The 15380-nt window shown below is 41.9% G+C and overlaps 1 protein-coding gene across 1 annotated transcript in view; it reads right to left on the minus strand.

The window, feature by feature from the left end:
- Positions 1–15380, minus strand: part of cadm2a (cell adhesion molecule 2a) — a 406511-nt gene that overhangs the window by 120831 nt on the left and 270300 nt on the right. Inside the window, exon 2 of the mRNA XM_084074746.1 lies at positions 4796–4822. Within this exon, the coding sequence (XP_083930872.1) occupies positions 4796–4822 (27 nt within the window). The remainder of the gene's footprint in view (positions 1–4795; positions 4823–15380) is intronic.

The following is a 15380-nucleotide window of genomic DNA, read 5'->3' on the forward strand; positions in this document are numbered from 1 at the left end:
GATCAGCATGAATCTTATCTGCCTTGTGTGTGTCGCTGCCAATAGGCTCATTATAGAGGCCAGCCAGGCAAGCGGAGGAGACATGTGCTTGACTCTCTGATGTACAGAGCCTCTGTTCCCCCCATTAAGGATGCAATGGATTTCCTATACTGTCGCAAGGAGAGAGAGGGATGAAGGCGAGGTAGCAGGGTGGCCTTTAACCCATTCAATCCGGGGGAGCACACACCTCTGTAATTTTTTCGATTTCTTTGGCTATTTAAAAATAGCAGATCTACAAGCTCATAGCGCGGCACCGAGTGCCGCGCTACGAGCTTGTAGATCTTCTATTTTTGAAAAGTCGTGAAAAAGTTGCGCAAATCTTTGAGTATGTATTTTTTTAAAGCGAACGTTTCTTTCAAATCTTTGCTTCTGGGCGTTCCTTCCTGGAACATTTTTTTTTACAAATGTTTGCTTTAAATAATATATATTCAAAGATTTGCACACATTTTCACGATTTTTCAAAACAATAGCAGATCTACAAGCTCATAGCGCGGCACTCGCTATGAGCTCTGAGCTTGTATATATCTGCTATTTTTTAATAGCCAAAGACATCTAAAATGACAAGACATGCGTTCCCGGATTCAATGGGTTAACCACTGTGGCCCTATTGTAGACTTTGTCGCACAACCGTGTGGTGAGGCTGAAATAGCAGATGTTCACGAGACCGGCAATAATCACAATATATGTTTATATTTATTTATTTTTTGGCTATTTATTTGAAAAATCTTGCTTTTTGTTTTTTTGACAATTTAATGACATGTCCAAAATAGCAGAGGAGACATGTGTTTGACTCTGATGTACAGAGACTCTGTTGCCCCCATTAAGGACGCAATGGATTTCCTATACTGTCACAAGAGGGCGAGGAGAGAGAGAGAGAGAGAGAGAGAGAGAGAGAGAGAGAGAGAGAGAGAGAGAGAGAGAGAGAGAGAGAGAGAGAGAGAGAGAGAAAGAGAGACAGAGAGAGAGAGAGAGAGAGAGAGAGAGAGAGGGGGATGAATGGTGAGGCCAAGGTAGCGGTGTGGCCTTTAAGAGGTGGGTGAATGAGAAATAGACCCTAAGGATGATTCAAGCACCGGAGACAGGGCGATATGGATGTTAGCTCAGCAACAGACGGTTCAAATTGGGTAGCAACAACTAGAAGTAGCAGACGCGAGGGGGTGGATTATAAAGGGGGGAAAAAAGAGAGAAAGCCTGTCATTGAATATAGCTGTTAAAATAAGTGATATCGGGCCTGTCGCTGATAATGAGGCAGAGAGAGTGGAGGTGGACGTCTCTATGATAATGAGAAGGTGGACAGATTGACAGACAAATAGACACAGCGAAGCACTGCTAGGCTATATATACACTTCTCTTATCTATACGGAGCTGTATGTGTGTGAGCAATAGAAAGAGAGAGAGAGACACAGACAGAGAGACAGACAGACAGACAGAAAGCTATAGTAACGCAGATAATGACAATGTAAAGCTGATGGGGGTTCAAATGAAACGGGAGCAGCTAACACTATAATCCAGAGTGATGATATTGTACACAGGCCTCTGTGAGGTGGAATTAGTTTAATGGATTTCCAAGAGGCTACTGATTTTAAATACGAATTGCGGTGGCACCGTTCTAAGTGGTAAATAGTCTGCATATTCTCAAGAGCCTTTAGCCAAAGTGCTTCACACAATGTGCATTACATTCACCCCATGTACACACCCACAGCATGCAGGAACAACCACGCAAGGTACCACCCACATGGGGAGGAGTTAGGGGTTCAGTGTCTTGCTCAAGGAGACAAGGAGGAGATACTTTAAGGCAGGAGGACATCGAAAGAGCTGGGGATCAAACCGGGAACCTTCCTGTTTCCAGAAAGCCACTCTACCTCCACAGCCACTGCTGCCCCTATTCTACTTTGCATAAAAAGATCTCTCTGAAATGTTGCCACAAAGTCTACTGAGATGGCCTCATTTTAATCTCCTGCAGTGATAGGCTCTATGCACAGCAGCCATATTATCACTTCCTTCACAGGTGTTACCAATGATACCAATGAAGGCTCTGTTCCATTTAGTGTAGCACAGTGGTTTCCACGACCCCCATAACTCTGAGAGTGTACAAATGGAACCAAATGGACCCGTTACACACCTGTAAGGGGCCATTTGGAAGCCCATGAGGGTCCCTGGACCCCACCTGTAGACCCACTGGTGTAACAGAGTGTTTCCAGTGAGCCAACATGCTCAATACCAGCACCCTGACTCTGTTTGACCAGAATTGAACAGAGCCTTCATTAGTATCATTGGTAACACCTGTGAATGTCTTCATTATAGGCTGGCTGCTGTGAATAGAGCCTATTTGTCTCATGCTCAACATCATGGACTTTCTAACTTGACCAGTTACATGTTTGTAATACTACTACTATTAAGACTACTACTACTGCTACAGTACTACTACTACTACTACTACTACTACTACTACTACTAGTAATACTGTAGTACTAAATAATAATGATAATAATGATAATAGCGACCCTGCTTTGTTTCATTAAAATCATTTATAAAGCACATGGACAAGATGGACATAACTTTGTTTTCAGTAATCTTTCTGTCATTCCATTAATAAATGTATGTATCCCGGGATATTCATTTGATGACTATTATTACATTTGGTTTATCATCACATCTTTGCTCCGAGAGTCAAAAGCAAGCAAATGCCCATGTTTCTCACAGTAACAAGCTAAAGAGGCTAACCAAGGCTTTCTTTCTAAAACAACACAGGTTCATATACTATTCTGAACAATATAGAATTTAAACTTGAGTAAAAAACATGGAATAGGAATATCATATTGTATAATAGGCATTTCAACTTTTTATGGTTAACTTGGGGCCAAGAATTGTGGTTTACTTGCCAAATTATGCGATTATGACCACTAAAATAATACTAATGAAACACAACTGTCAGATTTATGAGGCTCAGACAAGGAAACAGCTTCAGCAAATTCAAGGCTATTACTTTCATCCCATTTTTAATTAATTTGATAAGCTGCCATCTGGGACGCGCTATAGAATGCCAGAAACACAAATGTGGTGTTCAAGATGTCTCTTATTTGATATCATATTATTAAATAAGGGACATTTTAATCTATCCTCCCCCCCCCCCCCCCCCCCCCCCCCTCCTTTCTGCTTTCTTTCCACCAATCTTTGATCTAGATGTGCACTTTAGTTTGTAAATGTAGACATATATATGCTGGAAGCTCTGTTATGTTATGTTGTGTCTTGTGGTGTTTTATCTTGCGTTATTTAGGTCATTGCAGCTTATTACTGTGTTTCCTGCGCTCGGATGTGTTAGAAAAGAGATTGCCTCGCCATGATCTAATAACGTTAAAGCGGTGGTGAAGAAGAGGACAGCAGAGGAGAAACAAAGGAGAAAGCCTCTAACATAGTAAAATGCTCAGCGTGTGGTTTAACTCTAAAACGGACCCACGTTGTGCTGTGCGGGAACTCTGGCTCTGGTCTGATCTTATACTCTTAGCCACTTAAACCCCTGTAGTCTTAGAGAACCGGACTTCAGTTACAAACTGTACTTTGACCACTTTTGACCAAATCTCTCCGAATCTCTTCAAAAATAGCCGATCTACAAGCCCACAATGTGTCTATTTTTTTGGCCAATGTTCCCCCCAGAATATGGACGCTGGGGTTTCAGTTATCACTGACATGCCTTTCGGGATTTCTGGCTATATGGATACAGGGAAATGAATGAGTTTCTAATATTCACTAAAACACTGAGTGTATACATAAACTACTAAATGCGTAATCGTAAGCATATTGTATACTTGGGGATTCATTTACAGAATAGTCAGCTGGTCATACCAGTGTAGTAAGATACGCCACACAAGCCTACAATATAAGGCAACATACTGTAATAGGCTCTATGCACAGCAGCCATATTGGAAAGAAATTGGGCCTCTTCCTAACTTCCTTCACAGGTATTACCAAGGATCCTAATGAAGGCTCTGTTCCATTTAGTGTAGCACAGTAGTTCTCAAACCTTTTAATTTCAAGGACTCTGAGAGTGTACAAATGTACACATTTGTACACTCTCAGAGTTACACACCAAAGGGGCCATTTGGAACCCCCTCAAGGAACCATGAGGGTCCCTGGACCACACTTTGAGACCCACTGGTGTAGCAGTGTTTCCTGTAAGCCAAAATGCACAATATCAGCACCCTGACTCTGTTTGGAACAAAATGGAACGAACCTTCATTAGTATCACTGGTAACACCTGGGATGGAAGTAAGAAGAGGCCATAGAGCCTATTAAACAACAGCTGAAATATAGAAAAAAATGACAAACTTCAAAGTGAAAATATAAAATATTCCAAAGAGATAAATAGAACATCCTCATTCAACATTTTGTTGAATGAATATGATGATGATGTTGAGTGATGAAAAAGAAAAAGGCTTTTTTCTTGGATAATAATATCTGCAGTGCTTCCAGCTAGCGGCTCCTGTACAACTACAGCTTTCAGGGTGTAAACAATGACACAGCTGCCATGGACAGTTCAACCTTTGTGAAGATCTGGTTAACAGGCTAACCACCGAAGTGCACCGAAATGACACAAACTATCAGAACGACTGGCCTACAGTAAGTGACCGCACAATCCTTTTATCCCTTAGTCTTCTCAGAGCGGATGTTGACAAAGGTGTTATGTCTCCTAGCAACAATAGACTCTTGAAACCTTCTATCTAGAGAAGAACAGCAGGGAAGGCAGAGCACGACTCACCTCTAGCTTTACTCTTTGAGGCCATTCCTGGAAATCCCCAACGAGGACGGACAGGAGAGGCGAAAAGAGAGGCGGAAAAATAGAGAGAGGGGGGCAGAGAAGCACAGGGAGAGAAAAGAGAGAGAACAAGTGATTAGATCAATGCCCGGAAAAGGTCACCGGGCCGATTTCTGAAGTGTAGCGGTGGCGTCTTTATCTTCACCGTCAGTCACTCGGTGTGAGTGCGGCCCCCCAAACGATACTGATCGCTCTATTCTCATCTCTGTCAGTCTGGTTCGAGGGAACGCTGTTGGTTACGTTCTATCAGCGGCAGAATTATGGTGCAGAGACCTTATGGGCACCTTTCAATTAGCCCCCATTTATTACGTGATCCTTGTGCGAGCACATGCTTTGTTTGATAATAATGGTGCTCTCGGGACCCAGATGGATGGGGTTGTTTCTACCATTAGGCTGTTGACTGCTGTACGTACAGCGTCATCTGAAACAAGACAACAAGTGGTGGAGTGGTTTCATACAGTTAGCTGAGTCCTGCTGTTTACACGCATGAATGCCCAAATGCACTCTGCACACGCAATGACGCACGCACACACACATACGCACACACACACACACACACACACACGCAGGCACACAGATGCTAGTCAAAACATGTACACAACTAATATTTGCACACGAGCATGCACGCACGCACACACACACGCACACATACACACACGCAGACGCACGCACGCAAACACACACAAATGAAGCGCATGCCTTTGTATGCACAAACAATAACAGACAGTATTGGTAGGACACTGTTGAGCTGTTTGGATAATTAAACCCAGGGGAACGTCCCTTATTCCCTGTCAGTCACCGTATATAGCAAGCCCCATGCTAAGACGTCACAACAACAACACTGGGATGATTTGAAATCCTCACAGCAGGAAGGTTGACCTAGCGTGGCTCACGTTGCTCCTTCAAACTTCACGCGGTAATTATACTTGACCTCAAAAGGTCAAGTTGACTGATAAACTCTACTTGGAGAAGAGTTTAAATGGCCCAGCTTAACAAACACCTGCTTTCGTCCACACACTGGAGGTGTGTTTGTGCGTAACCTGTATCAGGGTTGTATGCGAATGTCATACTGCACACATATGTAATTGCTCTGGGGAAAACCTCTAGTCTGCACGTGCATGTAACGGTTTGCATGTGTGAGCTTTTGCATGTAGGCACAAATTGGCAGGTGCATGCCTGTGCGTGAATGCACACGTGCTTGTGCAAGCTCATGCATGTGCACGTTTAATGTACTGTACTGTATGTGTGTGCATTTTTTTGACCATATCGGTATCTGCAATTAAGCAGCCGACTTTTTAAAATGTAAAAGTAGTAGATCTACAAGCTTGTAGATCGGCTTGTATATCCAATATGCTGACCATTTTTGAATAGGGCATACATAAATAAACACACACATGCTCCTTCCACGTCTAATCGGGGAAACTCCCCCCTGTCAGGTGATAAGAACCGACTTGCTAGTTCCTCATGCTTTGAAGGAGGCATGAGCTCAGTTCTGGGCTCTCCCTAGGCTGGCAGAGGGAGAGTAGTTCCCAGGATTACATAGGCAATTGGCACTTGGTGAAAAAATGGGTTTCAAATTTGTGGGATAAAAAACAAAACAAACAAAAAAACACACAGTCACACACGCGCACGCGCACACACTAACCCAACGTATGTTACATACAGACAGACAGACAGGTGAGGTGGAATAGCAAATGTCACATCATCTCTCATCTCCCATGGTCACAGGGGGCTTATACTTCCCGCAGACCAAAGGCTTGGTGAAATATTCACATAAGTCTGCCCTCACTCCTGCATTCTGTCTAGATATGACTGCCCTGTCAGAACGTTGGTCCACATGTATGATCTCGTAGCGGAAAGTCATATCCAAAAAATCTGTTCAGCCTGGGGAGAGATGGCGGGGGCAGAATCGATCTCTACAGCTACTAACGCCCCACCTGCTCGCCCCCAGAAGAAAGAGAAGGGGGGGGGGACATGAAAAGAGAACTAACACAAATGAAGGCAGTGGAAAGACATGGAGCTCTGAGAGACGAGATGAGGAAAGAGAGACAGAAGATAGAGGGTGAAAGAGGATGATTATGTTTGTTCATTTGGCCTGTATGCATGTATGATATGCACTGTATGTATGTATGTATGTATATATCTCATATGTATGTCATATGTTTGTCATATGTATGTTATGTATGTATGTATGTATGTATGTATGTATGTATGTATGTATGTATGTATGTATGTATGTATGTATGTATGTATGTAAGTATGAGTGCCACCTAAAAGGTACACTATGTATGTCCTAAAAAAGTAAAAAAGGTATGTCAGAAAGAGTTAGAGCAATAGACAGAAAGAGAGAAATAGAGACTGAAAGAGAGAGAGAGAGAGAGAGAGAGAGAGAGAGAGAGAGAGAGAGAGAGAGAGAGAGAGAGAGAGAGAGAGAGAGAGAGAGGGGAAAGTCAGATAGAGAGAGAGGTGGCTGCCAAACACAATGAGGAAACGGAGAGAGAGAAGCAGTAGGAGTCGACTCCGATTCAGTACATTCTCTAAATCTCTGCACTTGTATCTGGGAGCATTACAGTTACCAGGCAACCAGAACAACAGTTCAGCAGGTCCTGGTGAGCTGAAATTGAATAAAACACTTTTCACTCGACTCACTCTGTTCCTTCATCTTACCAGGCTATGAGCAGAGTATTCCCAATCCATTACACAACGGCAAGTGCTCAAAGCGGCCTCTCTGCTGACTCGATGGGACACACTAAAGACACATTAGGACACATTTGTGCCTAGGGTGCATACAGCATGTATTTATCACACCAGGGGTACAGAACCCCTTTCATGCAGCTTGTCGGTGCTGTAGTAGTTAAAAATCCAGGCCACTGGAAAAAAAACACGAACCTCATCTCAGAGCCAGAGCCTTAATCCAACCTGTGCTGTGTGGCGCTGTGAGCTATCGGCCTCTCACACATATACAGTATATGTATATATATATATACCATATATGTATATATATTTTTGGGGGGTCAAGGACCCCCAAAATTATATGTATTTGGCCACGGACCCCCATCAAAATATTTTGTTCCAGGGACCCCCAGAAGCAAAGTTTTGAGTTAAAAATGTTCGCTTTAAAAATATACATATTCAAAGATTTGCACACATTTTCACGATTTTTCAAAAATAGCAGATCTACAAGCTCGAGCTTGAGCTTGTAGATCTGCTATTTTTGAGTTCAAATCTAAAAATGACACAGTTCCAGGTCTTAATGGGTTAAAAAAAACTGGCATTATATAAAATGTTATGTTATAATATTGGTTAATTATGCATTAGATTCCAAACATTCAAAATTAAACTACTTGGAAATACCTGGTTAGTGGTTAACAAAAAAAAAAGCATCAAAGATTAAGGTTTTTGTATTCTGTCATGGCAATTCAGAATTGTGCCCTACTTTATCAAACAGGATTTTGGCACCAGCATACAGCAGCTACTGTACAGAAGTGAGTGGAGCCACTGGTCTTGAGATGTGAGTTCTTGCAAATCCATCATTTACTGAAGCTTGTAAGGAGAAAATGAATGTCACTGGCGAGCACTGTGTTACTCTTATTTTGAAAAATGTGTTCTCTGAAGGTGAAAACTCACTGACATTTACAAGTTTAGGAGAGAATTTCCATTCAGAGCCACCTGGAAGATTGGCTCTGACATGCAGGCCATGATCTCACCTGGTGTCTGCACTCTGCATATACTGTAAGAGCCACTTTAGATCACCAGCGCGCCGCTTGAAGAGGAACAACGGTTTTTAGTCCAGCCGTATAATCAAGGACTATTACACATGAAGAGACAAGGTAAATGAAATGAATTGGTATTTCAGCATTTCAGTTGTTTTGTATTGCTTGTCATGTGTACCTGTCTGCCTGTTTCAACATTTTTGGAAGAAGGGAAGATCAGTATGGGTGTCCAGGACCAGGCTTGTGAACCATTGCTTTAGCCACTCTTAACCCTTTAAGACCTGAGGCGATTCTTAAAAATGTTTTCTAAATCCTAACAGTTTTTTGAAAAAAAATCCCAAATTTTTTTTTTCAAGATTTTTTTAAAATAGCCAAAGAATTCTGAAAGTGACAGATGCGTCTTAATGGGTTAAGCCCTCTCGACGTAGTGAAACGGACCTGAGTCGGCCCTGTACTTGGTCTGAGCTTATTTCCTTCAACACCAGAAATAGCCGATCTGCAAGCCCACAATGCGTCGCGGCGCGAGCTTGTAGATCGGCTATTTCTGCCGATTGTTCCCCACAGAATAGTGGGCGCTGGGGTTCAAGTGGGTCAAGTGGATAACAATTTCTAAGAAATCTCTTCATACAAACTGTATAACATTTTTCATCATCTAAATACCCCCCGCCAGGAATAACCCAACACAACTGAGGCCAGGGATCCAGTGTTATAGCTTCGGGCAGATTTATACTACCACCAAAAATAGCCAATCTACTTCAACATCTCACATTGCAACACAGTGGGCTAATTTATCATGGCTGCTATGATGGATTTAGACCTATTATCATACAAATGCATTAATACATAGCAAATGTTATTTACCACAGGAAGATGATCAGAAACTGATGTAGTGACATTAAGATCACGGTTCAAGATGCAAATTCCCAGGGGACTCAAACACGGCGCGTGGCCCAGATTACTCGCCGTACTAAACATGGGTCTGAGGCACCGCATTTCTACGGATTGAGTGCATTTCCATGCATGTTAAATATTATGTTATTATGTTAATATAGCACATACGGAAAGAAAACTGTAAAATACCACAAGATAATACAGTGGATAGTATCAGTACTCTGTATATATTAGACATGTACATTTAAATTCACTACAATATGAGGGGGGGGGGGGAATCCAGTCAGTTAGTTATGAAGTCAGTCAGTGAGTCAGTGAGTCAGTCAGTCAGTCAGTGAGTCAGTCAGTCAGTCAGTCAGTCAGTCAGTAGTAGTGTTAGTGGTTGGAACAGAAAGCCTCGGGGCACCGAGTTCTGAACAGGTTGTGTTCTGTCTCTGTGAATGTCAGTAGGGAGCTGTCATAAATAAACTGTTCAGAGTTCATGCAGGCACCCCCCACTGGGTTGAGCACACATGCACGCACGCACACATTCTTACACCTGCAGTGTTCCTGGCATCTTGGCCAAAAACATAGAACACTGCTACATGGGAGGAAGTAAATTGGTTAGAATATATTTAGAAACACTGGTTTTAATAAACTGACCATGCATTTCCTTGCAATTCTTTTCTTTTATGTATGTTTCAGAATTGGCCAACAATGTATTTGCAACCTAGATTTCACAAAATGTCAAAATGTATTCTTTCCTTCTGGGAAAATTAATTTTATTTATTTTGGCCAGGGTTCAAATCAGACCTGATGACGCACCACGGTCTTACTGTATCCATATGCCAATCATAACTACAGTGCAATAATATACAGGACACAAGTTACATATTGGCATGGATCTACGGTGTTGCCCTGCAAAACAAGTCGATCTACAAGCTCACAACGTGCTTGTAGCTCGGCTATTGTGACACCAACGAATGATTGAGCATAATGCACAGCGGGAGAGAGAGTAATCAGCCACGGTGTAAAAACTAAACAAATTAACGCCATGACATAACACATAAAGTAGCAAAACATAATCCCCCTTACACATTTCCAATTTCCATATTCAACACATAAACCATACAATAAACACAAGCCGAAATACATATTGGCAAATCAAAGTAAAAGTTTCAGCAGACACGCCCCCACGGTTCAACGCAGAGAGGGCAGAGAAAATACGGTTGCATTTTCACAATGTTTGAAACACAATTTTTGAAACACATTATCCTGTGGTGTGACTCATTAGCAAGGAATAATTGACGTTGAGCCGGTCATTGTTGAGAAATAAGATTAGATCCCAACGCGATAGCGGAGGTTGAATAGTTATTGTATATATTGTAGTTGTTAAAAAGTGCCGCTTTAAAGTAACATACAAGAGTCATCCTTTTTATTATTGGCTCCACAGTTCACACCCTCCAATGTATTCTGTGTTACTTCCTCTTTATCTTATCACTGCTTCATCATCATAATAGCAGCTATCAACGCTGCCCTCAACGCCCCGCACTACTCCCTCACACACGCACTCTAATGTTTCATTTAAACTAAAATATAGCCGATCTAAAAGCTCACAACACGTTGCGTCACTCCCACTGACTCTCTCAGCACTGTACATCCATAAACAATCTCCCTCGCTGAATCTTAGCATCAGCCCTTCCCCTCACCGTATACTCTCTCTTTCACACACTCCAAAAGGTCATTCAGGGGAACTATAGACGGGTTTCTTGTTTACAATCATTAGTTGATGCACACACCTGACCTCATGCACATTCAGGGCGCATAATCGCTTTGTTAGCCGGCCTCAACATTGTTGTCCAGCGTTGTAAGCCAGCTTACAGTGCATGTCTTTATACTAAAACCATCCTAAAATTAACATCTGAGAACATTAAAGGGGTATTTTCACTTTGAAACAATTCTGGGGTAATTTTAGTAGAAAGCAACTACTCTTTGGTCCAGATTGGAGCAATTATTGTCCTGATTAGTGTTTGTGCCAAGTTTGGTGCGGAACTGTGCACCTCAGAAGTCGTAGATGTTACGTTTGTGATGTCCACCGTTGGTCCACCCACCCTCTTGGCAATTTTAATATACTGTAGGATTCGCTCATTTTGGAAAAGTAATGCCTGTTTGCTGCACATATTCCGTTGATGTACTGTACACAGTACTGTGCTGTGCTGTACTCTGGGCTGTTGGAGACCCACCAAGGATTGTTGCCGTGTGCCGAATGCAATGAAGTCTTTACACGCTCTTTGTCACCTGGTGGGCGGGTGGGAACGTGCTGAGTGAGTAATCACTATCATTATGCGCTCACAAAAAAAACATAGCAACTATATCACAAATATGCTAGTGCATAAGCTAATTCCCCAAGCACATGTCATTTGCTGTTCACAATTCAACGACAGCGCCTGCATGTTGTTGTTTTTTCTCTAAATAAATAAACAAACAAACAAATAAATACCTCCTGAACATTGAAAACAAATCTATTTAAATTTGATTTAGTGCTGGTTTTGCTAAAGCGTGCGATTCATCTCGGGCTAATAAATGAGGTGGTAAACAGTGTTAATGAAATGAAATTGAGGTTACTCAATGGAGCCTATTGCCACCATACTGTGTGCATTATTAGATTCTGACTTGAAATTCTTTGTTTGTCTCTCGTTACGCAGACTCTCTGCTGTTTGTTTTTGTTTCCCAATCAAGCATATTTGATTTACGCCACTTGAACAAGATTATGTGCGTGTACACTTTTCTGCGATGCCTTCATTATCCTGCCACAATTGTGCATGGCTTCATTCCATAGATTAATTCTACTCCACACTTAAACATGAAGATAGAGATGGAGAGACCAACAAAGAAGCAAGAATGTGCACGTTTATATGGTACACAGCTCCAGATTTAACCCATTCAGTCCAGGAACGCATCTCTGTCATTTTAGATTTCTTTGGCTATACAAAAATAGCAGATCTACAAGCTCATAGCGCGGCACCGAGTGCCGCGCTATGAGCTTGTAGATCTGCTATTTTTAACAAAATCTTGAAAATGTGTGCAAATCTTTGAATATATATATTTTTAAGTGAACATTTGTAACTCAATTATGCGGTCCCTGGAACAAAATATTAAACAAAATTAATGTTCGCTTTAAAATGATATGTATTTAGCCGCCAACCCCCATCTCAAAATATGTTGTTCCAGGGACCCCCAGAAGCAACGATTTGAGAAAATGTTCGCTTTAAAAATATATATATTCAAAGATTTGCACACATTTTCACGATTTTTCTAAAATAGCAGATCTACAAGCTCATAGCGCGGCACTCGGTGCCGCGCTATGAGCTTGTATATCTGCTATTTTTGAATAGCCAAAGTACAAAAAAATGGTTAAAGTGGTTACACAGATGCGTTCCCGGTTTGAATGGGTTAAGACATTCAGTTATCTGCGGTGACTCGCATTGTGTTCAACAGTAGAATGTGCTTCATTTCATAGATGAACAATATTACGATCCAGTAATAAGGAGAGCAAACTGTCAAGAGCCACAGCGGCTAGAAATGTATGCATGTGATCGGGGAACAATCACGCCGGTGAGAGTTACTGGAATAATAAACAAGGAAAAGAGTAGAGCTGAGGGGGAGGGAGGCAGAGGTTCTTCTTTTTTATGTGTTTAATATATTCAGAACTGCTGGAAGATTTCACGAGAACATCAAATGTGTGTCCTCTGTTTAGTGGAGGTTGCAGGCACGGTGGCGGTAGACAAAGAACAATGCTAGCTTCAATGTAGGCGGTTAATGGCCTTCAGCTAATAACACAGTGGCCAGGGTAAACGGCAAATAAATAGTTTGCAGTTCTATAGTGCCCTTTTACAAAGCACTTTGCAGTGTGCGTTTAACTCACAAACGTGAGCGCGCGCACGCGCGCGCACACACGCACGCACACACGCGCGCGCGATGGTGGAGCCAACCAATGCAAGGCACCAACCTGCTCATCTGGGGCATTTAAGGTCTTTACTCAAGGACACTTTGACACCAAGCCAGGAGGAGCCGGGTATCAAACAAGGAACATTCTGGTTCCTAGATGGTTGCTCTACCCGCTGAGCCACTGCTGTCTGACAGATTGATAGACTATACCACTACAGAACGGGACTATAAGCACAGGAATGGGGGAAGAGATCCAACATAAGAGATAAGATAAGGGGGAGAGTAAAGATGTATTATAAGGTAAACAATAAATAAATAAATAATGCAATCCTATACTCTTCGGAATCACTTTCTTCTCGATGGACTGGCTTTGCCCATCATGCAGGTAATAGATGGATGCAAACGGCCTTGTCTCGCAAAATGGGATTGGAATATTGGAAAATGCCAATCACCAGGACGCCCAGAGAACAGAGTAAACACTGACACAATATCCTCATGTCAACCATTCACCTCCCTTATATTGGCTATACCTCACAGCAGCAAGCATCGGCTATAGCAGCGTTCTCAATGAAAATAACAGCTATTTTGTCTGCGATGTTACAGTGCAATGTTAAATTACCATCTGTTCAGTGGTGGATTTCACGTGTTTTACTCTCAGATCGTTTTAACCCGTTCAATCCGGGAACGCATCTCTGTCATTTTAGATTTCTTTGGCTATTCAAAAATAGCAGATCTACAAGCTCATAGCGCGGCACCGAGTGCCGCGCTATGAGCTTGTAGATCTGCTATTTCTTTTAGAGTCGTGACAATTTGTGCAAATATTTGAATTTATATATTTTTAAAGGGAACATTTTTGACTCAAATCTTTGCTTCTGGGGGTCCCTATTACAACATATTTTGAGATGGGGGTCCACGGCCAAATACATATAATTTTGGGGGTCCTTGACATGAAAAAGTTTGAGAACCACTGATATTGAAACATAAGTTTTTCAAAAAACTGTTAGGATTTAGAAGACATTTGTAGAATCCCCAGAGGCAAAGATTTGAGTTACAAATGTTTGCTTGAAAAATATATATATTCAAAGATTTGCAAAAAGGTGCACGGTTTAAAAAAGAAATAGATATATCTGCTATTTTTGAATAGCCAAAGAAATCAAAAAATTACATAGATTCTTTCCCGGCCTAAATGGGTTAAAGTGTCATCGGTAATGGCTTTTGTTATTATGAAAACACCTCTTGCATGTGTCCAGTCAACTGACACACACACTGCAGCAGAACTTGTCTCATTAAATTTAGGCACCTAACACAAACTGTTTAAAACATCATGACAACTGACACTTCCACAATCAGACTCTCCCTTCTTTGCCATGTCATACAGTTTACCTTGTTTAATTAAACTTATCTCTCACATCCAGTGTCCAATTTAGCCTTTTCCGTCTCGTTTTTTCCCCTTTAAAATTTCGGCCTGCCGTCGTATCCTTTCCAATCCCAACTCCTTCCCTTTCAATTACATTTGTAACATCAATAATTCTTTCCGCTGTTCAAAAGTCAAAGCCAATTCAGGGAGCAAACAAGCTCAGCCCACCCAACAGCAGTGGGGAGTAAAAATTGTAACAATTTTAACATTGTTCTTTTATCACCGACACATGCTTGGCTGTCCTTATCAACTGTTCTTAGTGCATTGTTCAAAAAGTCCTCTTTTACAATGAAATGATCTACACCAACCATGACTAAAAACAACAACCCAGTACACCAAAATCAACCAGTCCCTGTAAACAAAAGAATGCACAGTATTGGCCTAATAGTGCATAAGCGATGTATCAGATTATGGACCCATGCTCCTGGGCGTGTTTCTGGACATTCTGGTGCCCTAGGCGCGCTCTCCATGGGAGTGCATATGTGTGCGTTAAGGTCTTCTCAGATAGAAATCTAGACTGGTGCAGCGACAAGCAGTCACACTCCTGTGAAACCGCCGCGTTCGTGCTCGTATCACGCAG

This window comes from Gymnoscopelus microlampas, assembly GCF_963454915.1.
Source record: "Gymnoscopelus microlampas genome assembly, chromosome: 12".
Classification (NCBI taxonomy): Eukaryota; Metazoa; Chordata; class Actinopteri; order Myctophiformes; family Myctophidae; genus Gymnoscopelus; species Gymnoscopelus microlampas.